This window comes from Heteronotia binoei, chromosome 14 (genome assembly GCF_032191835.1).
Source record: "Heteronotia binoei isolate CCM8104 ecotype False Entrance Well chromosome 14, APGP_CSIRO_Hbin_v1, whole genome shotgun sequence".
Classification (NCBI taxonomy): domain Eukaryota; kingdom Metazoa; phylum Chordata; class Lepidosauria; order Squamata; family Gekkonidae; genus Heteronotia; species Heteronotia binoei.
The window spans coordinates 20,175,165-20,203,122 of NC_083236.1; the positions used below are offsets into that span (position 1 = coordinate 20,175,165).

Genomic DNA, 27,958 nt, shown 5'->3' on the forward strand with positions numbered 1-27,958 from the left:
CCAGCTTCTCTGATGGTCTCATATCACGAGTGTTACAGCAGAAAAGAGTTGGATGCTTGTCTGCAGGATGAGGGGCAGAGGGACAACTGACAAAGAAGTAGCACTCCTGAAACAGATTTAGATGGTCCCTGGATTTAATTGAAACAACCCTGGCCTTTGGCCCCACCCACCCTGTCCCTAGGTCTGCCTCTAAGAAATCTGCTTCCTTAACAGACTTTGGTGTGGTTCGTGCCCAGTGATCCGTTCTTCCCTCCTTTCCTCAGGGCTTTGGCTTTTCCATATTCGAAGGCTGCGATTCTGAGGAGGACAGAGAGGACTGGGTGGTAAAGAAGCGGAGTGCCTCCTCCACCCAGCTCTAGGGACTGACAGGGGTGTTGCCTGGTGAATTCACTCGGGGTGGTGAGGGGCTGCGTTGAACCATCAGGCACGTCAGCACTGACATTAAGAAAGCATCCTGCGGTTTTTCTGCCTAAGAAAAAGTAGAACAGTTTATGCTTGGCGCCAATGTGGTGTTGTGGTTAAGAGCAGCAGACTCTAATCTGGAGCACCAGATTGGATTCCCACACACCTCCCACCTGAAACCTGCTGGGTGATCTTGGGCTAGTCTCTGTTCTCTCAGCACACTCTCAGCCCCACCTGCAAGGAGCCTGTTGTGGAGAGAAGAAGGAAATGTGATTGTAAGCCGCTTTGAAACTTCTTCAGGTGGAGAAAAGTGGGCTATAAAACTGTCTTTTCTTCTTCTTTGGGAAGCAACATCTGTACTTCAATGACCACACCAAGATTAAATCTGTCAGTCAAGTTTAATTCATCATAAAGAAGTAAACTACATTGGTATATTTAAGACAAACACTTTGTTTTCTATGCACACTATCCACTGGACAGTCCCTTTTCCAAAATAACTACTTTTTAACAGTCCCAGAAAAACCACTTCTTCAGAAAGCCTGCACACTGAATCAACTTTCTGCATTCCCCACCCACCCCTTTTTTAAAATTTCGTCTGAGTAGGAGAAAAAGAACTGTTAAACCTGAAAACATTTACATTGCAAGCCATGTTCCAATGCATCAATTGGCATACCATAACCAATGTATCACAATGTGTTTTACTTAGTTCACTTTTGTTCATCAGTAAAAGAATATAAAAATTTTGTTCGACAGAGTGTTAAGTGTATTAAAATAGATTTGTATAGTACTGCACAGTTTCTCCCGGAGTTGTGGAAATGGTGGAAGGGACCGTGTGCCGCCTAGTGATGGACGACTCCAAACAAACAAACAAACAGCTAATGGAAAAGCCAAATCCCTCCCTTGACATCTTCTCTTGGCACCATGGGATGGGCTGATAGGAGTTGCTTTGCCTGTGGAATGCAGGATCCACTTGCTTTTGTCCACTTGCTTGTCCTACAAGGGCACCATGAAGGGACCGTGCCCCGCCCATGCCTCCCTTGGACTTTTGGCCATGGTTGACAATTATTTCTGAGGAGCACTTACTAGTTCTAGACATTGACTACCGCGATAAGAATAGGCCTGTGCTCCAGGCATGCATGCCAAAGGCATAAATCTCTTCGTTTAAGAAGACCTAGGTTAAGTGTTGACAAAATTGCTATACTATGAAATATTTATAAGTGCCCATAACACATGCTCTTAGGATACACGGCTACTTTGCTGTTTAACCTTGAAAACCCCCCGAAGTAAACTTTCAAGCCTTGGGTGAATCGTACTCCCTCCAATCCACCTCCCAGGTAACAGAAATGGTGCTCCTGCGTCAATACCTCTTGTGCCAGGGAAGAAAATAGAAATCAGTAGACTAAATCAGCCAGGCTGAAGAGATACTGGGTTGCCCATCACTGACTTCTGAGGTAGGCCTCCTCAGGTTTCTGTAGGGTGTTTCAGCTCCAGGTTAGAAAATACCTGGAGATTTGGGGGTGGAGCCTGAGGGCGGGGTTTGGGGAGTGGAGGGACTTCAATGGGATAGAATGCCACAGAGTCCACTTTCAAAAGCAGCCATTTTCCCCAGGTGTCTCCTGGAGATCAGTTGTAATCCCAGGAGATCTCCAGCTACTACCTGGAGGTTGGCAAGCCTAGGTTTCGAGCATAGATGCCTCTTGGCCTATGATGGGGCCAGAATTGCCCCTTGTTGCATCAGGAAGACTAGCTCATGAGAAAGAAGCAGGTTCTCTAGCATTATCTCAGGCTAATACTGAATGTTTCATGTGTGATTAAAAAATAGAAAAAATAGTTCCTTTTTCAAAACAAACAAACAAACAAACAAGCAACCAGTTCTTTAGAATCTGACATCCTCTCCCACCCCCAAAGCTCTTAATCTATTGACTAAAAGAAGTAACCCCTTGAGGCAGTTTATTTCCTGTACTATTTAGCAGACAGTTCTGCAAGCAAAAAGTAACGAAAGAAAGAAAAAAGGAGAAAAAAAATATTTTTCACATTCCATACTTCACAGTAAAAATGCAGTACAAAAGTGTAAAGTTATTTGGCATATCATTTGTACTGTTGAGACAGAAGAAGCAAAACAGAAAAAAGCTTATTTGCTTTCTTTCTTTAACAAAACATACAAAAAATAAAGATCCAACCTGCTGAAGATATTTGTCACTTTTATGGTTTATGCTAAAACCTTGCACAAAAAACTCCATGAGAAAAATACATTAATAGCAAAATAAGTCAAAAGGCCCTGCAAAATTTAACAGGTTTTTTTTACAGGCTTACCTCTTTAAATACTTCAGAACGCATATACAGAAGCATCAGCATGAAAATACTTCAATATTTCACTAGAAATGCTAATTTCATACAATGTTTTTTAATTTAAATATCTGCGATTCTCAACTATAATACTGGAAAAAAAAGATTTGATTCCAAAGGCTCTGTGAGTGTCTCACAAACGTAATTCTTCTCAAACAGCTCATGCTTCGTTCAACCTGAATCAATGGGACAGACCTTGTGAATTTTAAAATCAAGAATCCGCATTGAGTTCTAAGCCATTTGTTCCACCCCGACCCTCAACGTCACCAGTTTCTCATTCTTGCTCCCCTTTTACCATCTACCTGCATACTATCTCACTAAATCTTTGCATTTAAAACTATTTTTTTTCTTTTAGAAGGCAAACTCCTCCCCAACTGTCTGTCCTACCCAAAACAATACTCCACCCCACCCACCTGCCTACCCACCCACTCTGCCCTGGTGGCCAACGAAGGCTCCTCAGTTGTTCATATTCCTTCATAGACACATTAAGGCCAACGTAATGAAAGAAGAAAAAAAATCTCGCAAGCACCAAAGATCTCAGCAGTACGGAACTGCAGCAGGACCTGCTCTCTGGGAAGTGGCTGTAACGCCCAGCGGATTGGGATAGGTTTACCAACAGACAGACCAACATAGCCTTTTTCCTTCAGTTTCCTCCTCGCTGCAGTTGTCGTGTATCCCTTGGTCTTGCATGTGCCTAGAGTGTTTCCTGCAGGGGGAGGCGGTTCCCTTTCTTGGTGAAGAAAAAGGTGCTCCGGCCTCCTCCGTCAATTGTTACCCTGTGTTGGCTGCAGGGCTTTGTGTACCGCAGCAGCTGAGGCAGAAGAAGGCTTGATCCAGGGAACAGTCAGCAGGGAGGAGGTGGTGGTGGTTGTCATGGTAACCTGAATCATCGGCTCATTCTGAATCAGTCTAATGAGAGTTTTGAGGCGTTCCAGCGATAACTGGACCCCTTTCTGCTGGGCCAAGAGGCTGTTTTTTAGCTCTAAGCGCTTCTGTCAAACAAAAACAAAAGAAAGGAAAGGACGGGTAAGCTGGCATCCAGTGCAGACACACTTTTTCTGGGTGATGATTCAACTTCAGTTAATTACACTTTAACACCCTTTAAGCATACTTTCAGAATCACAATGGGGCTGTTGAAAAGCGGAGGTCACCAGTGGACCTACCTGGTATGTATGTCTATGTAGACTGCAATAGAGGCAGGGGATTCTGGTCAAAGCTTCTCTCTAATGGATTAATATGCAAGATACAAAAGGTAGTTTGTTGGCTTTTTTGTTTCCAGGGCCCAGAATCCAAAGAACTGCACAACAAATTCCATGAGCTCAAGAGGAATGTGGGCTGACGTTTCTTCCCCATCCAACAACTGAAGGGCAAATAGTGATTTTGAAGGTGCTTTCAAAAACAAGTTGTGAATTGAAAATCCGCTCTTCAGAAGTCAAAAAGGACCTGGTTAAACATGGGCCTTTGAAATAGTCTAAGGCTGCAATCACACATGCTAAACAATGCAGTTTAAATCTATTTTTCAATGCACTTTCCAACTGGATTTTACTGTCTGACCTGGCAAAATCCAGCTTGAAATCAACTCACACATTCTCTGACAGTGTGGGATCACCCAACACAGAATCAGCTCCCATTCTATTTACTGTTCTGTTCTTCTGGGTGTGTGTCAAGAGTTACAGGGAATAGAGTTCTGGGGTTGGAAAATGCCCAGCTGAATTGCTTCTCAGAAGGGGAGCAGGCTGGGGCTTCTGTTCGGGGTAGTGGAGGGCAATTTAATGCCTACTGCCTACTTTTCTCAGTCAGAGATCAGTCCAAGATATGCACAGGAAACTCTGAGGAGATTTACCTTGGCTAAAAGGGAGTCCTGGGAGGGGGGCTCCTTTGAGGCTTTGAGGGGTCTCCGGAGACGAGTTGCATATTCATCATCTGCAGAAGTTTCCAGAGTCATTTATTTGACATAAGCTCAACAGGATCCTAACCTTCTTTGAGACTGCTAAACATCTAAAGCTATACAAGACCGGTGTTGGATCTGGATAACTGCAGAAAAAGGTACTGATGACTGTCTTCATTCTGAAACTATTTAAAGTTAAACAAAATAAAATCAGAAGGTGGGAAATAGAGATTCAGAAAGCTTGGAAGAAGAAGGGGCGAAATTTGAACTTTGTAAATTTAAAGGATAGTGCTAAAAAGTGGAAAGGAATTTATTATTTTGTCTACTGCGGTTTTGGTGAAAAAGCCCCAGTCAACACAGGAAATACGTCAAACATCGCAACATCTTTTTACCAGTGAAAATGGGATTTGGTGGCAAGAAAAGCAGGAAGTGTTGGATGGAAGAGGGAAATCATTGAAGCAGCTAGCCTACTCTAGGACTATAATATCTTAGAAAAACATCAGCAGCCATTGCTAGGAGGTCAAAATTTAAACAAAGTTTTTAAAGTGTTCGGGACATTAAAAATTGGTGAAGCTGACAGAGGTGACAATTATAAGGTAAATACTCTTGGACATTATCGCTGATAATTATTTTAGAAGCCTTTTGAAGGAAATTTTTTTTTAAAGTGAAGCAGAAAGTCGCGACCACCATTTTGGAAGAAATAAAAACTTTAAAAATATCTAAGCCCAGGAGGCTCTGAGGACGGCGAAATTAGGCTTATTGAAAAGGGCAAGTCTTACTCTATCAAACCTGATAGTTTAAATTTAATTTGGAGAGGTCAAAATTTTCGGTGTTTTTTTAAATGTCAGAGCATAAGTTAGCCCATGCAAGGACTGCCTCAATGGAGAAAATGCAAGAGCAATTAGAAGCAATAGAAGCCAGGATGATGAAAGGGGTGAGAGACATGATAACTGCTTCTAAAAAAGAAATTAGAAAAGACATTGAAGAGCTAAGGAAAGATATAGAAGATCTCAGAAATGAGACTGTGATAACATCAAAGAAAGTGCAAGAGGTGGAAGAGAGAGTGAAAGTACATGATTCCACCTTGCTAAAAATGCAAAAGGTGGCAATTCATGACTGCAAATTGATGGAAACCCAGATACGTCTGAGAGGAGTACCTGAGGATGAAGAGACTGATTTGAAAGGATATATAATAAGAATAATTGCAGAATTTTTGGAGGAAGATCCTGAAGGGACTAGAAGCATGTATGACTATAGAGTGAACTCACTAATGCCAAGAAAAATAATCTACCAAGAGATGTGGTTGTAAGATATATGACAAAAGAAATGGTGGGAAAAATCTTGAATAAAAATTTTGAAAAGACATTGATAGTGGGAGGCAGCAGAGTAAGAATCATGAAAGAATTGCCAAGACGAGTGATAAATGACAGAAAAGCATACAAAAATTGACAGAAAAACTATGTGACAATGAAATGAGGTATAGATGGATAATACCTGAAGGTCTGAGCTTTGAGCTGCAAGGTAAAAGGATTACAATTACAAGCACACAGGAACTGCGTAGGTTTTATGAAGAACATAAAGAATTTGCACCATGATGGATTACAAATTATTATCTTGGAATGTAAATGGACTAAATTCACCACAAAAAAGAAAGGCAATGTTTCATTGGATTAAAAAGCAAAATTGTAATATAGTTTGTTTACAAGAAGTGCATATCAAACAAAAAGATTACAAATTTTTATGGAATAAACAACTGGGACTAGAATTTTATTCATTGGCTGAACAGAAGAAAAGTGGAGTGATTTTCTATATTAAACAAGAGTTGGAGCCGAAATTAGTGTTTAAAGATAAAGATGGAAGATTTGTAGCGGTAGAAATAATATTAAATGCAAAAAAAAGTTGTTATTGGGAATGTATGCACCAAATGGTGCAAAGGATGCTTTTTAAAAAGACATTATACAACAATTTGATGAACTGACTTATGACCAAGTTTTGATAATGGGGGACTTTAATGGAACAATTAAGAACACACTGGATAGGTCTGGCGGGGGGGGGGGGGGATAATAAGGAAGGAAAATTGCCAAAGTCTTTTTTTGAATTGGTCAAACAAGAAAATTTGGAGGATATATGGAGGAAATTTAATCCTAAAGTGAGGGACTATACCTTTTTTCAGCAAGACATAAAACTTTGGCCTGGCAACTGAAGAAAAAGAGAGAAAGTAAAATTATTAATAAAATTGTGGTGGATGGAAGAGAGGTGGTAGATCAAGAAGGAATAAAAAGAGAATTCTTTAAGTATTATGCCAAGTTATTTAAAGGTGTTAAAATAAGGAAAGAAAAGATGGATGAGTACTTACAAAAGATAAAAATAGCACCCTTAGCAGAAAATATGCAAAAAGTTTTGAACAATCCAATTGAAAAAATAGAAATTGAAGCAGCAATTAATGCAATGGAAAATGGAAAAGCACCTGGGCCAGATGGATATTCAGCTAAATTTTTTAAAACCCTCAAAGAGGAGTTAATCCCGAAACTTCAAAAATTGATGAATATGATAAGAACAAAAGGGACAATACCAAATACATGGAAGGAAGATGTTATTTCGTTGATTCCAAAGGAAGACAGAGATGTTACGAACGTAAAAAATTATAGACCAATTTCATTATTAAATAATGACTATAAAATATATACAAGTATCTTGGCAGAACGGTTTAAACAATATTTGATAAACTTTATAAAGGAAGATCAAGAGGGGTTTCTTCCCAAAAGGCAAATAAGAGATAATATCAGAATTGTTGTAAATATTGTAGAATATTATGAAAGACATCCAGAAAAGGAAGTAGCATTATTCTTTGCAGACACAGAGAAAGCATTTGACAATTTAAATTGGGATTTTATGTTTGCAGTAATGGAGAAAATGGAGCTGAGAGAAAGCTTTATAAGAATGATAAAAGCAATATATACTGAACAACGTGCAAGGCTATGTATAAATGCTGATCTTACAGAAGACATGATAATTAGTAAAGGTACAAGACAAGGTTGTCCACTTTCCCCACTGTTGTTTATAATGACTCTTGAAATATTACTGATGCAAATTCAAGAAGATAAAGAAATAGAAGGATTAAAAGTAAAAGGATTTACTTACAAATACAGAGCATTTGCAGATGATATAATGTTTATAAATGAAAACCCCATACAAGTCACACCTTCGTTGTTAGCCAAAATACAAAAATATGGGGAGTTGGCGGGACTTTGTATTAATAAAGAAAAATCAAAACTTCTATGTAAAAATATGCAAATAAATAAGCAACAAGAATTGCAGAGACTAACGGGCTGTGAAGTTACCTTCAAGGTAAAATATTTGGGTGTGGAGATAACAATGAAGAATATTGATTTGTTCAAAAATAATTATGAGAAGCTATGGCATAAAATGGATGAAGATATGTTAAAGTGGAATAAACTTAATTTGTCACTGTTGGGTAGAATAGCCGCAATTATTCTACCAAGAATAATGTATTTGTTTCAAACTATTCCGATTGTGAAAAACAGTAAACAATTTAATAGATGGCAAAGAAAAATTTCAGAGTTTGTGTGGGCGGGGAAGAAACCAAGAATTAAAATGAAAAAATTTAAAAAATGCAAAAGAGAGAGGCGGATTTCAATTACCAGACTTAAAATTATATCATGAAGCAGTTTGCTTAGTATGGATAAAAGAATGGATAATGTTGTTAAACAAAAAACCCTTAGCATTGGAAGGTCATGGAAATAAATTTGGCTGGCACGCTTATATGTATGATGGGGGGGGGGGAAGATAGACGGCTTTTTCTCTCACCATTATATAAGAAACAGCTTGCTAAATACATGGATGAAATATAAGAAATATGGAGATGAGAGAAAACTGTTATGGATAGTGCCAGCCGAAGTGATAAAAATAACAGCTGAGACGGGTGAAGAAAAGTGGTTGTCATATAATCAACTATTAAAAATACAAAGTGGCAAAATAGAATTGAAAACTGCTGAAGAGCTGAATAATAAATATGATTGGTTTCAAATGCAACAAATAAAGAGCTTGGTGGAGAATGACATTAAAACTGAAGGAATAAGAAAAGAGCAAACAGAAATGGAAAAAGTTCTGCTTGGAGACAACAAAAAATTAACTTCAAAATTATATAAATTACTTTTAAAATGAAGTAGTGAAATCTCAAATGATTAAGTGGGCAATTAATGTAAATAAAGAAATACAGATGGAAATTTGGGAATATTTGTGGAAGAACTCTATGAAGCTTTCGACATGTCATAGTATTAAAGAGAACTGTTTAAAAATGATGTATAGATGGTATATGACTCCTAAGAAATTGGCAAAGATGAATAATAAGATGCCAGACAGATGTTGGAAATGTAAAAAACATGAAGGTTCTTTCTACCATATGTGGTGGACTTGTGAAAGAGCAAAAAAGTATTGGCAGATGATTCAACAAGAAATTTCTAGGATCTTGGGATATGAATTTAAGAAAGTTTGCAGAGACATTTCTGTTGGGATTACAAATGGAAAAATTTCCAAAAGAAGATAGAACTATAATTTGGTACTTGCTTTCAGCTGCTAGGACATTATATGCGCAGTTGTGGAAGCAAGAAAAAATACCAGAGAAATGGGATTGGATTGTAAAAGTTATGACATGGAGTGAAATGGACAAATTAACAAGAATTTTAAGAGATTATGATTTAGAAGTTTTTAAGATGGAGTGGGAAAAGTTCAGAAGATATGTAGAAAAAGAGTAGAAAATAAAAGGACATTGGACAATTTTTGATAATGATTAAGTCTTAGAAAAAAGAAGAATATTAATTTTTGTTTTTATTAGTTAAGGGTACCTTTAAACACTAGTACTTTAAGTAAATAACACCGGCGGGGGTCAAGTAACAGGGGGAGGGGTGGGTAGAAAGTCATATATGGGATAGATAAAAGAAGTTATTAATGATGCAAGAAATATAATTTGTTACCATATGTTACCAAATAAAATTGTTTTAACCTAAGAAGGAGATCTTTTATCCTACTATTTTCCAGCAATGAAACAGAACTATGACATTCCTGAGAAATACCGATCACAGAACTCATCTGTATGTCTCAAAAAGAAAGAGGCTTAGCTATGGGACCAGCAATATCTCAGTTAGCTTCACTCAGTGTGGACACATCAAGTGCAGTCGCAGTGGTTAACCACATAAGCAGAGAGTGCCTGAAAGACAGAGGGACACTTTATGTGGGATATGGGATATTTTTCTACCCCAGTTTGGGCTAATTAATCACTAGTGAAGGACACCTGTTTCTGCGGATGGCATAGCAGTTCTAGTTCTTTTTGCTTCCTCCTTTTCTTGGGGGCATTTGGGGAGCCAACCTGGACACTTCCACGGACTCCACAACTCCACAAAATCTCTTTGTGCATAATAATATACATTACTGATGGGAAAGAATGTATCAAAAAAAGTGAGGTGGACAGATGAGGAAGCTGCTGCTGGTGGCAGGATGGGTGTACTCTATATTTACTATTTATCTGAAACATTTATGTGCCATCTTGCCACCCAAAGAGGGTCCCCAAGACAGAAAACATCAAGACATTAAAACAGCATTTAAAATAGTTAAACCATTAAATCAAGCATAAATACCTGTAACAACACAACCAGGGGTAAGGGCCGGTAACAGTTATTGGAAGAATGCAAAACAACAAAACAAAACAAAAAAGGGTTTCCATTCAGTGTCAGAACATAAGAAGAGCTTTGCTGGATCAGGCCAGTGGTAGTTTAGGGGTTGCCAGATGGGGAATGGGGGCAGAGGGGTTCTGGTTCGGAGGCTCTTGGAGATTTGTGAATGGAGCCTGTTGAGGACAGGGACCTTTTGGGGGGGGGGGGGGGGCGGGGTAAAATTCCATAGAGTCCACCTTCCAAAGCATCAGTTTTCTCTCAGGGAACTGATCTGTATAGACTGGTGATATGCTGAAATTCCAGCGGATTTCCAGGTCTTACCTGGAGGCTGTCATCCCTAATCCATTTAAGTATCCTGTCTCACACAGTAGCCAACCAGTTACTTGAGAGAGCCAAGAGCAGGGCGTAGTGGCCAAGGCCTTCCCCTGATGTTGCCTCCTTGTGCTAGGATTTGAGGTTTACTGCCTCTGAATGTGGAGTGACTGGTAAGGTTGCCAGCTTTGAGATGGGAAATATCTGGAGATTTGGGAGGTGGTGCCTGAGAAGGGCAGGCTTTGGGGTGGTGAGAGAATTCAGTTGGGTATAATGCCACAGAGGCCATTTTCTCCAGTTCTCTCAGATGAACTGATCCCTGTCACCTGGAGATCAGTTGTAATCCCAGGAGATCTCCAGCCACTACCTGGAGGTTGGCAACCCTATTAGGTAGGTTCATATGGGAGTAGGCACCTCATGGATTTAGTCATCATCTGAAAGGAAAGCATTGCTGAGATGGTCCAGTGAGATGACGGGGTAGGAGGAGGGGAAGAAAGGCATGTTTTGAAGCATTTAGAGGCATTTCTGCTTCCATTCTGTGAGTGAAACAATGATTCTGTGTATATTTCAGGCCACAGGCAGACCTTTTAGGAGCCTTCTGGAATAATGCGATATATTAATGTTATATTGATCATGTTATTGCCTGTAAATCCTGCTGCTTAATGAATCTGCAGTCATTTTGCAATAAAGTGGCATTTGCAGACATTTCATGGGTGTCTGGGGGCAACAAGGGGGCTGATGTTAAGGAACTTATGAGAAACACTGGCAACTAGGATTTGAAACAGAAAACCCAGTGAACATGTGAAAGGCCTGGATGACGCAGAGCGGGGGAAAGGGAGGAGGCTGGTGGGACAGTGGGGTTTTTTTTTTTTAGCACTTTAAGCTTCATATTCAGCTTTTGGGTTGATTTTTGTTTTTATAAAGAAAGATTCTACAAAAAGGCACTTGTGTGATGCATTTACGCATGAACAGGGGAAGAGAATAATCTTTTACTTTATTTTTTAACAAATACTAGTATGTGATAACTGCAGATATTGAGACCATGTGAAGGCAAAGGAACAAAGCATATTTTCCTTGCTAATCACATGCGCATCGAAGTTGAGGCACACACTTGCACACGCGGAGGAAATGCCATCACACTTCTGACTATCCCATCTGCCACTAATATCATCCAACATGTGGTCAGCTTCTCTTCTGGGCTGTCTTTTATCTCTCAGCCAAAGCATTCATGTCTCCGTTGGATGCTAAATTCAGGTCTCTACAAAAACTGGTAGAACTTTTTCATTACTTTGGGTGCTCCCCACTCTCCTCTTTGATGATACCTCTAATTAATGATGCAAGAAATATAATTTGTTACCATATGTTACCAAATAAAATTGTTTTAACAAGAAGAATTACAGGGAATAGTCAGACTACCACTACCAATACGAAGCTAAATTAGCAGAGTGTATTTGAATCGGACCCTCATGGGAATGGGAGACAGAAGAGTTTGCTGATTGGAGTTTGAAACATACATCCCCAAGGGGAAATAATCACTTTGTAAATCTCCCTCAGTAAAGGCCAACAAGTGTTCATGCCAAACAAACAAACAAAAAAAGATTTATTTGAATGTATCCACCTATTGATATAAAACAGGCATCCCCTGTGACATAGATGCTAATACAAAGACATCACCTTCCAAAAGCTGCCTTGAATAAGTTATATTTCATTTTACTCTTTAATGTTACAACGTTTTACAAATTAATTTTCATATTTCAAAGTGCAGGGTCCATTACCCCTTGGTTTTATGTGTTCCTCTTAATTCAATTGCTTTGAAATTTAATTCTCCACTTTTATTGCATCTGGCCATTCAATTGCTCCATTTTAATTTAATGAAAACCTCAACAACCAAGTCGTTTTGCAGCATAATATTTTTGATTGCTCTCATCACATTAGGCCTTTATGTAAAACAGTCTTTCTGCAGTCAGTGTTTCAACAGTGAAAAGTGCATTCTGCTCATTCTGCCTTCTAGCTTCACTCCTGTATACATGCGATTCCCAGACTTCAGTTGGAAGTGTCCATCTCTTGCTCTTTCCTTCCTACCCTCATGTAGTTGTGCATGGATGGACTTCAAGGGATCACGTCCCACTTGGCTACCTAGTAACAAGTTATTAAGAACTAGGGTTGCCAATCCCCAGTGGGGGGTAGGGGATCCCCCGGTTTGGAGGCCCTCCCCTTGCTTCAGGGTTATCAGAAAGGAGGGGAGAATGTCCGCTGGGCACCGCATTGTTTCCCTATGGAGACTAATCTTGGGAGTGACCCTGGATGCCTCTCTCTCAGTGGAGGCCCAGGTCACACACACTTCTAAAGTGGCGTTCTTTCATCCACGCTAAGCTAAACAACTGACTCCCCTCCTGCCTCACTTGGACATAGCCACAATAATCCATGCGATGGTCACCTCCAGGGTAGACTACTGTAACTCGCTCTACACTGGCCTGCCCTTGACTTTGACCTGGAAACTCCAACAGGTCTAGGATGCAGCAGCATGAATCCTGACAGGAACACCACGGATGGCACATATTCTACCTGTGCTGGGCCAGCTATACTGGCTTCTGGTTGAGTACAGAGTTAGATTCAAGATTCTGGTTCTGACCATATTGGCCTTGAGCAGTCAGGGACCAATGTATCTACGAGACCACCTCCTCCGCTATGTCCCTGGAAGAGCATTATGCTCTACAGGTAAAAATCTACTGATGATCCCTGGCCCCCAAAAGGTCTGGCTGTCCTCAATGAGGGCCAGGACCTTTTCAGTCTCGGCCCCGACCTGGTGGAACACTCTGCCGGAAGATACTAGGGCCCTGCAGGATCTTCTACAATTCTGCAGGGCCTGCAAAGCAGAGATGTTCCACCAGGCTTTTGCTTGAGAACAGCTACAGTTGTTGGGCTGGCACCCCCCGGGAGGATTCTCTGCTCTCAATACCTTGAAAGCTGAATTATTGCACACTACAAAGGATGTCGTTGGGTTGTAAACTGTTTTTAATTAATTGGATTTACTGATTTTATATGTATCTTATGTTGATGTACATCACTTAGAGCCCAGCATCGGCCAGGACAAGGCACTTCACAAAACTAATAAATAAATAATAATCTCCATAGGGTATAATGGAGAATCAATCTGTGGGTATCTGAGGCTCTGGAGGGGCTGTTTTTTGAGGTAGAGGCACCAAATGTTCAGAGAGACATTTGGTGCCTCTCCTTAAGCCCCCCGCTCCCACAAATTTCAAAAAGATTGGACCAGAGGGTCTTATTCTACAAGCCCCTGTAGAAGGTACCCCCTTTGGAGTTCAATTGTGCTTGTCACAACCTTGTTCCTGGCTCCATCCCAAAGTATCCTGGCTCCACCCCAATGTGTCTCGGCTCCACCCCCAAAGTTCCCAGATATTTCCTGAGTCAGACGTGGCAACCCTATTAAGAACATAATAGCATAAAAAGAGCCTTGCTGGATCAGACCAGTGGTCCATCCAGTCCAGCATCCTGTCATACACAGTGGGCAACCAATTCCTTTGGAGGACCAACAACAGGACACAGAGGTCCAGGCATTCCCCTAATGTTGCCTCCTGGTTCTGGGATTCAGAGGCTTGGTATCTCTGAATGTGGAGGTTCCCCTCAGTCACCATGGCTAGTAGCCACTGACAGACTTAGCCTTCATGGATCTATCTAATCCCCCTTTAAAGCCATTTATCCCTACATCCTCTGGCAGTGAATTCCACATTTAAATCACCCTGTAAAGAAGTATATCCTTCTTCCATTTTCTTTCAAATGCCATGGAGCCCTCATCCTAACTTTATGATGTCACTCCTGGATAATAGTGGCTCTGGAACAAAAACATGGCCAGCTGCATAGTAATGCTAATTTCTTGCCTTTCACTTCAAATATCTTTGGCTTTCTTTTTGTGATTTTCTAATTTGATCCTACACACTGGTCATGATCTTGCAAGTTTGTTAAAGCCCAATTGAAAAAAAAATCTATTGAACTGGTATAAATAAGTCCAGAAAGCTGATCAATGAGAAGGACATCAGTTAACCGAAAGCAAATGTGATCATATAACGTGGCATATGTGTTTCCAAAACAAGTTTTAGAGGCTTTTCTTAGACCTTAGATTGCAACAGCAGTTTTTCAGCAAATCAGTCTCACCATGTGTTTGTCTTTTAGACAGGATGATGGAAGGGGGCTGACATAGCAAAATAGGTTGGCAAGATATTGTGATTGACAGCGATATTCTGCACAATTATCAGAACTAGAACCTTCTAGATGTTCTGGAGAAAGGGCTGGTAGTCCACTCCTAGAAGAATGGATTGGGCAAAGCTTTTGACGGTCATTAAAAGGGGAGGTAACCCTTGGACTATATCTAAATGCCTTGTTCTCTTTTGCCTCTCTTTTTAACCTTTTACTGACCAGTTTTATAGTCTACTTGTCCTACTGCAGGGGTGGACAATGGTAGCTCTCCAGATGTTTTTTGCCTACAACTCCCATCAGCCCCAGCCATGGGCCATGCTGGCTGGGGCTGATGGGAGTTGTAGGCAAAAAAAACATCTGGAGAGCTACCATTGGCCTCCCCTGTCCTACTGCTTTTAGTAACAGTAACTGCTAACTCCCCCCACCGGCTTGACTGCTCCAAGCAAACAAAGAACTGGCCAACTAGTTTTGTTTCTTATTTTGGTTTTTGAAATTGTTGGGGTTAATTATATCTTTCTGTTAAACAGGGTTAACATTGCACTGGAGGATTACTGAGTTTCAAGAGTTCTTGTCTTAAGATCTTTTGTTAGACTGAGGGATTCTGTCATACAGAAATTTAAAAATTAGCTTTGCTGATGCAATTCATGCATGACTCAGAATCTGATAACCATTTTATATATTTTAATAACGCCTAATAAAAAAACTGTTTCTGATTCTTTCCAAGTGAATCTTCCATCTTACTGCAAGAAATTAAGCAATGCCCTGGAAGAGAAACACTCTTGATTAACAAGGGGAAAAGGCAAATATTAGGGATTATCAGGAAGGAGACAGAGAACAAGATGTTTCCCCTTGTATTGTTTAATGGTGAATGCATTTGGAATACTGCATACTGTTCTGGTTACTGTATCTCAAAAAAGATATTGTAGCCCTGGAAAATATCCAGAAAATGGATCATAGGACTGGAGCACCTTTCCTACATAGAAAGCTGGGGGGGGGGGGGGGAGGCTAGTTTAGGAAACAAAAGACAATGATAGCAAGACAAATATGGGGACTACTTTGGACACTGATGGGCAATAGATTCAGATAACCTTCACACAATACTTAATTAATTTTTGGCCCTCACTGATGCAATTCATGACTTGTAATGCAGATGGCTTTAAAAATCAGATTAGACAAATTCATGGAGGGGAAGTTCATTGGTAACTATTAGCCAGTTAGAGGTACAAGGTACAAGGACTCCTTGAAGAAATCCAAGAGGTACAAGGACTCCTTGAAGAAATCCCTTGGCACCTGTCACATCAACCATCACCAGTGGTCTGACCTAGCCTCAGATTGCAAAGCATGGAGGCACACCATCCACCAGGCTGTCTCTTCCTTTGAGAACGCACGCATAGCTGGTCTTGAGGACAAAAGGAGATTGAGGAAGAATCGCACTGCTACAGGACCAACCCTAAATCAGACTTTTCCCTGCAGCCGCTGTGGCCAGACCTGCCTGTCCCACATTGGTCTTGTCAGCCACCAGCGAGCCTGCAGCAAACGTGGACTATTGCACCCTTCTTAAATCTTCGTTCGCGAAGCCAAGCCGAGAGATTAGCCAGTATATCCAAATGGAACTGCTATGATTAGAAGTAGTATACATCTGAACACCAGTGGTTGGGTGGCAGCAACATAGGAAGGCTTGGGAGCATATGGCTAGCCAACGTGACAGAGAGAATGCTGGACTAGATGGCCTGATCAATTGGACTGATCTAACAGAGGTCTTGTTCTTATAATCTTGCTTCCGTAAGCTGCCACACATAGAACTGTTGACACAGAACTATGTCAACATAGAACTGTTGACATAGAACTGTTGACACAGAAATAAACCAACTAGGACTCTGGAAATTAAAAAAAAAAAAAAACCAGGGAAAAGATGAGTACTGCTTATAGAGAAACTTCTTCAAAATGCAATTTTGGGCTGTATCAACAGAAGTATAGTGTCCAGATCATGTGATGTGGTGGTATCACTTTACTCTGCTCTGGTAAGACCTCACCTGGAGTATTGTGTTCAGTTTTGGGCACCACATTTTAAGAAGAACATAGACAAGCTGGAACAGGTCCAGAGGAGGGTAATGAAGATGGTGAGGGGTCTGGAGACCAAGTCCTATGAGGAAAGGTTGAAGGAGCTGGGGATGTTTAGCCTGGAGAGGAGGCGGCTGAGAGGTGATATGATCACCATCTTCAAGTACTTGAAGGGCTGTCATATAAAGGATGGTGTGGAATTGTTTTCTGTGGCCCCAGAAGGTAGGACCAGAACCAATGGGTTGAAATTAAATCAAATGAGTTTCCAGCTCAACATTAGGAAGAACTTCCTGACCGTTAGAGTGATTCCTCAGTGGAACAGGCTTCCTCGGAGGTTGTGGGCTCTCCTTCCTTGGAGGTTTTTAAACAGAGGCTAGAAGGCCATTTGACAGCGATGAAGATCCTGTGAATTTGGGGTAGGTATTTGTGGGTTTCCTGCATTGTGCAGGGGGTTGGACTAGATGACCCTGGAGGTCCCTTCCAACTCTGATTCTATGATTCTTAAACAGGATTGGGACTTCCTCCAAAATGATGCAAAAAAAGAAAATGGTCTCCAATTCATCTGGGAATTAAGTTTCCTACCCAGTTTGATCTGCCTCACTATCTCAATGTTCCAAAATTGAGGCGAGCATACATGATAGCATGCTGTAATGCACCGCCAACAGCACAGATGAAGAGCTGTTTCTTTACGATAACCCCAGACCAGCGTGGCTGCGTTTTGACAGAATTTGACTCATTATCCCACACCTTCTTTTACTACCCAAAATATGCAGCAGCTTGAGAGAGATTTCTCAGAAAATGGATATCAAAATATCTAACCATTCCTGACACCCAACAAATTTGACTCCTTCTGAGCAGCCTCTGCAACAATTGTTTTGTTGATATGGCAAATTTCGGTTTCGTTTGATAAACTCTTCGCTCTTTTAACTAGATCCAAGTGGGCAGCTGTGTTGGTCTGAAGTAGTAGAACAAAATAGGAGTCAAATTGCACCTTTAAGACCAACTTAGTTTTATTCAGAACGTAAGCTTTCATACCATTTTGCATTCGGAGCCACTGTCTACCAGCTATCTGTGGCTCTGCTCACTGTACCGGATTCCTCGTCTGATGAAGTGTGCATAGAGCACATGAAAGCTGAATAAAACTAAGTTGGTCTTAAAGGTGCAACCTGACTCCTGTTTTGCTCTTTTAATTAGTGTATGGCTTATGGGCTGTTAATAAACTTGAACTTGTTAGCTTCCACAGTAAGATTTAGGCAGTTGTGGCCTACTTACTCCTATGGGAAAATAGCCAAGCAACTAGACTGATGCAATTTTACACATGAAATTATTTGGCCACAGTGCTTTTTTTAGTTGCCAATACAGTTTTAAAAATTCCCTTAATTCTAAAAAAGAAATTGTTTGGGTAGAAGAAAAACTGTACTTTCTACTTTGATGAAAATAGGAGAAACACAGGAATTTACACATCTCTGTGTCATGAATCTGGATAGAATCCAGCAAGGCATTTTTGTGCCCATTGAAATGAATGGCTTTATGTGCTCCTCTTTGTTGGACTGTGAGATTTTTCTTTTATTTTCTTGTAAGTAACCCAAAGTAAGAGTCAATATAGGTATCACAATCCTGGTGTCACACTGGAACTGAGAGAAGTACCCATTTTCTGAGTCCTGTGGTAAATAACTTGCTGCAGTCTCAGGTTTTCTTTTATAATCAGTTTTGCGGGATAATGCAAAAGTGAGGAATCATACCTTTGTTGCAGTGTTGAGAAGGTTTTCTTTTTCTTCTAGCTGCCTATATTCTTCCCTCAATTCACTGCTTCTCTTTAATAACTTCCTTTTTTCCTCTTCTTTGACTGTGAAACAAAATGCAAGAAAAGAGGTGCCAGATTATAAGGAGCATAGAGAAGCATCTGCTGACCCATCTAGAAAAACAGTATTTTGTGTGACTGGACATAACTGTATTAAGCAGACAAGAATTACAGCCAAAATACTACCAGTAGAAGCAGAAGGGGGTACTATAAAGATATGAGATCACCTGTGAAATATCATTATAGGATGTGTGGGATGGATGGGGGTCCAATCTGTGCTCAAAACCATCCCAGCTGTGTAGCACAAGAAGTGGAGAAGCAAGTTTTATCTCTGACTGCACTGTATTTACTATTTACAGCCCATTTAGTTTGTCACATAACATCCAATAGTTCTCACCAGGTTCTAATGAGGCAAATTAAGTATTGCTTAGAGATACAGCCAAACCTGTACCCAGTGCCACAAACCCAAAGTCAAGAGGTGTGTATATATGTGAGGGGGGCTATCTCACACTCACCTCTTCTATGCAACTGATATTCTACCATAGAAGTAAATGGTTATTACAACTCATGTGACTGTATAAAGGTAGACCGTTGCTGTCAAGGACACTACTCATGTGGGGAGAAAATTACGTATTTATTTTGTTTAGAGTCCACCTTTCTTGCTGAGATTCAAGGTGGATTATAAAATACAAACGGTACAGACAGATGGCATAAAATAACCAATAAACAAAGCAATAGGAATAGGATTACAGAATGCAAACAAACTAAGGCAAAGATACACCATAAACAATAGAGAAGATGGATCACAAGATATAAAGCAACGTAGTAAAAGTGGACAATATGTGCAATAATTATTGCAAGCTGAATAGCTACCAGTGGGAAAGAAGTTGCTTCATAATCAGATTTTCCCTAAATTGAAGGGTTAACAGGTGGTCCCAATGTGTCTTAATTTCTGCCCCCCACCCCCCACAGTGCTGTACTGGAAAATGTACATATTCTTTCTCCTAGAGTTGTCTCCAAGGTAAAGCAGGCAAGGAAGTGTCTGAGCCATATCAGAGCACATAAAATCACACCTGAGAGAATGTGTCAGAACAGTAATTAGCAAACCCTCTGGTCAGACAAGCACAGATGTGCTCTGATGATGCTTTACATCTAAGCTGCTTGAAAAGCCACCCCCTGAGGCGATTTCCATTTTAAAGTTGCTGACACTTGAGAAACCATTTTTTTATAATCAATCACACTGGCATGTACCTGTATATGTTGGTATTGTATTTCCCCTCTTCAGGCAAGTGGCCAGTACATCTCCAAACATGCACAGGTGAATGCCAAACTATTTGCTTGAGCAGTTACCCAATTTTATTATGTTAAAGGTAGATGTTTTGTTCCAGCTGAAGTTCATATATACAAGGTCAAAGCGGTGCCACAATTACTGCACGGGGTACCTGGACTGTAGGATACAATCCAAATATAGAGAGGATACTGCCTTGGTTTCTTAGAGGCATCCTTGGATTCCCTAAATGTGTAACAATGGCAATTATGAGCCTCAAGGTGGGAATATATTCAAGCAACCATAAGCCTCCGGCTGGCTGCCATAGAGAACCATTCTGTAGTTTTGCCTCTGTAGTACTGAAAGATGTATTTGTGAATAAATAGAAGGAAGATGTAACACTAGCAATACAGTATTTTCTCCCCCAGTTTTTCCTGTGTTACCATCTGGAGAAAGATAGGACATTAGTCAAGCAAAAGCTTTGTAATAGAGATTATGGAGAAAGTAGAGAAAGAAGTACTTTTCTCCCTTTCCCACAATACAAGAACTCGTGAGCATTCAATGAAATTGCTGAGCAGTAGGGTTAGAACGAATAAAAGGAAGTACTTCTTCACCCAAAAGGTGATTGACATGTTGAATTCACTGCTACAGGAGGTGGTGGCAGCTACAAGCATAGTCCGCTTCAAGAAGGGTTTGGATATAAATATAGAGCAGAGGTCCATCAGTGGCTATTAGCCACAGCATATTATTGGAACTGTCTGGGGCAGTGATGCTCTGTATTCTTGGTGCTTGTGGGGGGGGGGGGTGCAAAGTGGAAGGGCTTCTAGCCCCACTTATGAACCTCCTTTTTTTTTATGGCCACTGTGTGACACAGAATGTTGGACTGAATGGGCCATTGGCCTGATCCAACATGGCTTCTCTTATGTTCTTACTGGAATGTGTGAACCTTGGCAGTAGACCTTGCTTGCCTTTAAACTTGAATGTCCCTTCCAATATTTCAAAAAAGTGCGAATTATTCACATACCTTAAGTCTCCCAAAATATAGGAAAGCTTTCACCCTCGCAATCTAGAAGGATTTGACACCAACAATTCTTGAGGATTGCTATAAGCACATTCCTGTAAACAATGAATTATGTCTTTGTGGCATAAAGGTGTCAGAGACAGAATCCCATGTGCTGCTGTTGATAGCTTTATTTAAAAGGGAGAGGGGATGTCATTGCTCCTTTTGGGGCTATGGTAGAAGGCGTGGCTGTTCTTTGTTTCTGGGGAGAATGTACTGTGCTGAAAAAAGTGGTCATGTTTTTCAACGCAGCTACTGAGAAACAACTCTGTTAATAAAACTTTAATAACAGCTGTGTTCAGTTTTAATGCTTGTATCTTACATAGCATATAACTGCCCATATAACTGTGCTGTTGTTGATTTTCATACCTGTTTTATGAGTAACATAGGACTGAACGATAGCCAGCGTTCCAGACCATGGTGTGCTTTCCTCTTTCTTGAACACCTACAAATTCAGGAAATAACAGGCTTAAGGGATTCAGGGGCACAAAAATATATGAAAAGGCAGTATTTCAGCTTTCTTTAAAAGAGATGGGGCCAATGAAGAGGTCTTGGGCTGAAGAGGAGGAGGAGGGTTGGTTTTATACCCCACTTTTCACTACCCAAGGGAGTCTCAAAGTGGCTTACAATTGCCTTCCCTTCCTCTCCCCACAAGTCCTGACCTGGACTCACCCAGGTCCTCTTTGTGCTACCACAGGGAGAGGCAAGAGCAGGGAAAGCCATGGCAACTCATTGCTGGGCAAAGGGGGCAGGCCAGGGTCAAGTGCGGGAATCTGGAGCCCGCCTGCCTTGATGCTGGCCTATCAGCTGGCCCAGGGTGTTTAGGGGATGGGGGTGCCCAATGATTACTGGGAGCACCCTGCTACCCCCACTTGCCAACCTCGGCCATCGGGCAGTGTGGCCCAGCCTCCCAGCCCTTTATTGGGGTGTATAGACAGGGGTTTGCATGAGGGTCTGTCTACTTGATTTTTTTGTCACAACTTGGCAGTATCAGCTGAATTCATTCCCAGGAAGCCAGCCTGCGTGCCCATTTCCTAAGTGTGGAGATCCCCCTTTGGGGTCTTGGTGTGAGAGGCAACTGCTACTCCCAGCCTGGGGGCCTTACCCTCATGCTCAGGTGGCAGGGGAGGTCACCTCTGGGCATCTGCCCTAGTGGGATCCAAAAACCTGCCATCTCAAGGTGACCAGCAGATTCTCAACTGGCAGGCAGGTCAGTCCTCACCTCATGCTGTGCCAAGGCTTACTACAGCTGTAACCAATAAAGTTGTGACCAATTTTATTCTATTCTTTCTGAAAAATGGTGTGTGTGTCTGTTATTTCAACTGAAACTAATTTGACTGTTGTTTGTGGTTGTTTGGAGAAGCTTGTGTATTGGGTGTCCACCTCAGCCCCTCCACTTAGCACTGGGGCCACAACAGGCCCCTTGTGAGGCAGATGGGGCTGAGAGAGTTCTGAGAGATCTGTGACTGGCCCAAGGTCACCCAACAGGCTTCATGTGGAGGAGAAGTGGGGGAATCAAACCCAGTTCTCCCAGATTAGAGTCTGCTGCTCTCTGGCTCTCAGGAGGGAGCCAGGCAGAATCCACTCCCCTCTCTATCAGAGGCTGCATGGGAGATGGCCTGAGATTGTTCTTTGGGAGCTGCTGGAATGGTACCCATGGCAAGCACCCTGCCCCACCCAGCTGAAGAGTGCATGTTGGTCTGCCTTGCTGCTTTGCCACCCTTTGGTGCTGGTGCCCCTCCCCCATTAGTGACCAGGAGCATCTTCCTACCTTGAAAGGGCAGCTGCTGTGAGAGCCCTCCCAGCCCCACCCACCTCACAGGGTGTCTTATGAGGGGGAGGAGATATAGGAGATTGTAAGCTGCTTTGAAGAGCCCCATGGTGCAGAGTGGTAAAGCTGCAGTATTGCAGTCCTAAGCTCTGCTCACGACCTGAGTCCGATCCCTGCAGAAGCTGGGTTCAGATAGCCAGCTCAAGGTTGACTCAGCCTTCCATCCTTCTGAGGTCGGTAAAATGAGTACCCAGCTGGCTGGGGGGAAAGTGTAGATGACCGAGGAATGGCAAACCATCCTGTAAAAAGTCTGCCTTGAAAACACTGTGAAAGCAACATCACCCCAGAGTCTACTTTTCTTTTTTTTAAGCTGCTCTGAGTCTCTGATTCAGAGAGAAGGGCAGGGTATAAATCTGCAGTCTTCTTCTTCTTCCTCCACTCTCAGCCAGCTGCTGTCGCACCCACCACAGCAGTGCACCCCTTCCGGCCCAACACTATTTACTTCTGGTTGGGCTGATTAAACACCACAGTAAAAAAAAAAGCACCATAGTAAGCACCGTTGTGCAAGGTATTTCTGTAGCATTCAGCTTCTTAAAGGGGAAAGACAATGAGGTCTCTGTTTCCTGGCCCCATCTGTAGATGAGATTATTAAGGACTTGCATCAAAGGACTCTTAGTGCAAAGAATGAGATAAAGATGTGGATCAGGTAAATTTGCATGACATGGACCCAATCTGGTTAATATTGGCCATCACTAAGTCCCATCAAAGTTCCCTGAAACAAAGTTAGTGCTGGATAACAAACCCAATTTGCTTTGAGTGAGTTTTGTCCAATTTTAGCAGTATATATCTCTGAAACCCCGTGCAGGGAAGCAACGTCAGAGGAGGGCATCAGCCTCCATGGCCTGTTTGTGGGCCCTGAAGGGCAACTGTTCGGCTGCTGTTTGGAACATGTTCCTGGACTAGGCAGATCACCGGCCTGATCCATTAAGCTCTTCGTATGTTCGGTTGGATCGGGCCCATACATTTCCAGAAACTGAGTCAGACTGCAGAAGGTGCTGGTTCAGCAATTACATTTATAATTTCCCCAACAGAGGTTTTCAATCCCCTATGATTTTCTCAGCCTTGTGCCACTCAAATTTCCTCTTAATCTGAATGTTTACATTTCACCATAATTGTTCTGGAATTAGTCCTGTGTTTAATAGGCCAGTTTCTGATTGTACCCTATGAACGGCATAGATTTGCATGGCAGCACATGTGACAGTGTTCCCAATTGCTCATTGACAAAAACCTACTTCCAGATGGATCCCACGTGTACCTGGTTTATTGGACAGATTGCCATCTGATCAGGGCTGCTTTAACGGCTGAGTGGATCATTATCTTTTTATACCTTATCAAGCATGCACTTGCACATGAGTCTGCCTCCCAATATCTCTTGAGGTGCTGGCAGAACAAAATAGCTCACCTTTTCTTGGCACTTGGGGCAGACCCAGACCCCTTTGGGAGCTGTCTTTAAGGGAGGGTCCAAGCAGTTGAGGTGATAGGCTCTGGGACACATTCCACAGAGCTGCAAGTTGGTACCACGCTTGCATGCTGAACAGTGTTCATCATGGCCGATTTCATTCTGAAAAACAAGAAAAGCATGTGGATGCATACAGTCCAGACGATCTATTAAAGCAGCTCTCCATAAGCAAACCTTGACGTGACAGCTTTGCCAGACAAACTTAACTAAACACGCTGAACTTCCCAGCATGTAAGGAAGATCAAGGTGGGAAGCCGTGTTTGTCTGTAGTGGTAGAAAAGAGCAAGAATCCAGGAGCACCTTAAAGATTACCAACATTTGTGGCAGGATAGGAGCTTTCGTGAGTCACTGCTCACTTCTTCAGATACAGGTAGGATGTGAGACCATCTGTCTGCAATTTTGGAGAGAGAAAGGACATAATATAGGACAGATGGACTCACATTCTAGCTAGAGTCACATTCAGCAACGACTCACGGAAGCTCTTCCTCTGCCACAACTTTTGTTAGTCTTTAAGGTACTCCTGGTCTCTTGCTCTTTTCTAGAGCATGTAAGGGAGAAGCAGTGGTTCAGTGGGAGAGCACCTGCCTCGCATACAGAAGACTGCTGTTCAATCCCCAGCATTCAGTCCCCTAGTCAAGAGAGAATTAGGTTCAGTTCCGGCAAAATGTGGAATATTTTAATTATGGTTTGTTTCTAAAGTCAGGATTCAGTTCACAGACACAGTCTCAAATCTTGGTTCACCTTGACAAATGTTCAGGTGGGTAGCCATGTTGGCTTGAAGCAGCAAAACAAAGTTTGAGTCCAGTGGCACCATTAACAAAGAGGGGGGGGGGTCAGATCAGGACTCGGCCACCACGGCCTCACAGCTTTAAAAAAGCCGGTGCTTTTTGAGGTGCACCACAGCAATCCCACAGCCCCTGCCTGGCTGCCAGGAGAGGCATGGGCCGCACATGAGCAAGAAGAGCAGTCGCACAGCCTGCCCTATGACGAGGTAAGGATGGGTGGGCTGTGGAGGGCAAATGTGTGCATGTGAATGTGCACATTAAATCCAGGGGTGTGAGTGGGTATGGTGGATCAAATTTGCCGTGTGATCACACCCCAAGTTTTACGCAAGGTATAAACTTTTGTGTGCAGGCACAGTTCTTCAGATACAGGGAGTGACTAGGCCGAAGCCTCCCAGTGAGTTTTATGGCTGAGTAAGGATTTGGACCTGGATCTTCCCTGACTTAGTCTCATATTTTAACCTTGCACAGAGTTTTGAAGCCAAAGTCAAGACTAACAGAGAAGACTCTTGGCTACACAAGTAGAACCATTGATGGTTGCTTCACTTTAATGACTAATATTAAATCAATATTTGCTATAGAGAAGACCAAATATGGACATGAGATCAGGTCGATAAATTCACAGTTGTGCAGTTTTGATAATAAACTGTGCAAATACTAGATACTCAAGTGCCAATTCAGGGCACTACATACCAAGAGTACAATTGATGCCGTAACAGCAGGACCACATCCTGGGCTTGCAAGCAGTTTCTCCCCCTAATCCCTGGTATAAAGTGGAATGTCTGAATCTGGCTGAACTATATTTATCTATGCACAGAATACCCAAACAAAAATGAGTATATTATGGTACTAGAGGAAACACTTATGCTTTATAACGTTAGGTATTCAAGGGTATGTTTTATCCATGGTCCTTCACGAAAGGAGAGCCCATGTAAACCCAAAACTGGCTAACCACCGTTCCTGTGTTGACTGTACTCTTTCTGAAACAGCCTTTGACAGGCAATAAGGAGAAGAACCTTGTGCTTTTATGCTGGACAGCAACAACTGGGCTTACCAGCAGTGTTCCCTCTAAGCTGAGTTAGTGTGAGCTAGCTCACATTTTTTTAGCTTCCAGCTCACACATTTTTGTCTTTGTTCAGGAAGGATAGCCCCAGAGCAAACTAATTTATGCAGTAACTCCCAACTTTTAATGCCAGTAGCTCACGAAGCAGAATTTTTGCTCACAAGACCACACAGCTTAGAGGGAGTATTGCTTACAATAAAAGCACATTGGAGTAAGCCATGATTCAAACAGGCCTTAGAAACAGACAATGTTCCATAAACATACCTTCCAACATGGATCCTCATTGGCTAGCATTTTGAAAGAAGGGCAGAACATAGGTTAGTAGCAGTGAATGGAGATTCCCAGCCAGAGAGATTTTGGCCAAGCTGTGATAAAATGCTTTGGATAAGGAGGAGCCAGGGTATGTCTGCATCAGCAACCCTGGTTGCATGCCCCCATTTGAATTTAACTTGTACTGTCATAGTACGAATCTTCATGCACTCCCTCATCATGCTTGCTTTTTTCCTATCAAGATGGTCCTTAATTTATACCAAATGTGTGCCATTCCCTAAATCTTCTCTTAATGTTAGCGTTAGAAATTGTACATCTAGGGTGATAACAGACAGGTGGTTTAAGCCGCCCTGGGGACAGGAGGCAGGCAGACCAAAAAAGCGCATCCACACATGCACATCTGCCTCTTGTCCCTGTCCCGACCACAGCCCGCCTGGGGCCGGATCGAAGCTGCCTTTTGTAAGTGGTGCCTAAATTCCGAGGCCGCTTTGAGGTGCTTCCCATCTGTCTGGATGGAAGTGCCTGGGGAGCGGCCAGGAGGCACATGAGCGCTCAGGAAGCTCCTCCAGAGTACACGCAGCCCGTCCCTGTTCCGGGGGTGGGCCACGTGCCATCTGGAGGCTTCTGGTCCGCCCCTTTCCCCGCCGGTTCTCTTTGGGCCAGCTTCATGCCGCCCTCAGCCGGCGGTCTGTAATCACTCCTAGTGACATTATACCCTGGCCAGCCTGGCAAAAATCTTTGCGGAATCAGAACTTTGTTGGAAGAGTAGGAAGGCAAGAGGAACCTGAGTATGTACCCGAGAACATACATGCTGGGTTGGGGGAAACTGGGAGTGTGGACTGGTACAAAGATTTTGAAGTCTAGTAGTTCATAAAGGAACAGTGTATCACAGACATGTTTTTTATTTATCCCCTGCAATATATCTGTTAGGAGATGTGTTTGTCTGGAACCTAATTATGGCAGCTAGGTTGGCATTTACTCAGGTGTGGAAACAACAAACAACTCCAGGAAAAAAATATTGGTTAGATCAGGGGTGTCAAACTCACTTGTTATGAGGGCTGGATCTGATGTAAATGAGACCTTGTCAGACTGGGCCATGTGTGCCATAAAATGCATAGTGTTATGCTGATGTCTTTGTTTTTTAATGTTATGCAGCTTGAAGAAGCAATTGTGAAACAAGGCAATAGTACATCCTTGTTGCAATAGCAATAATTGAACTGCTGGCTGCCTTAAAATTTGAATCTACTTGGACATCACTCGTCATTCTTCTCCAGGGCTACATCAGACCTTTCATCAAGTAAACAGCATCGGACTGCTTTAAAAATTGAACTTGATTTCTGATGGCTACTTTGGGATGTTCTGTTTCCTAAATTATTGAGTTGTGTCTGTGCTTTATGTTACATAGAATACACTAAGCTTCTGATAATATTGTTATTGTTTCCTTAGTGTCTGAGGCTGGTAATCATGGAAGCTTTGTGCTTTATTTTCTTGCTATAAAATGCAATGGTAGC

At 42.0% G+C, this 27,958-nt stretch overlaps 1 protein-coding gene across 2 annotated transcripts in view; it reads right to left on the minus strand.

Moving 5' to 3' along the window:
• Nucleotides 1–2,039: 2,039 nt before the first annotated feature.
• The window catches only part of PHF21B (PHD finger protein 21B), a 238,701-nt gene continuing 212,782 nt past the window's right edge, over nt 2,040–27,958 (minus strand). For both annotated transcript variants that reach the window (XM_060254364.1, XM_060254363.1), the window contains 5 exons: nt 26,442–26,464; nt 24,276–24,434; nt 21,412–21,487; nt 18,657–18,760; nt 2,040–3,740 (listed from right to left, as the gene is read on the minus strand). In XM_060254364.1, coding sequence (XP_060110347.1) covers nt 3,513–3,740; nt 18,657–18,760; nt 21,412–21,487; nt 24,276–24,434; nt 26,442–26,464 — 590 coding nt within the window. In that variant the 3' untranslated portion in view covers nt 2,040–3,512. The remainder of the gene's footprint in view (nt 3,741–18,656; nt 18,761–21,411; nt 21,488–24,275; nt 24,435–26,441; nt 26,465–27,958) is intronic.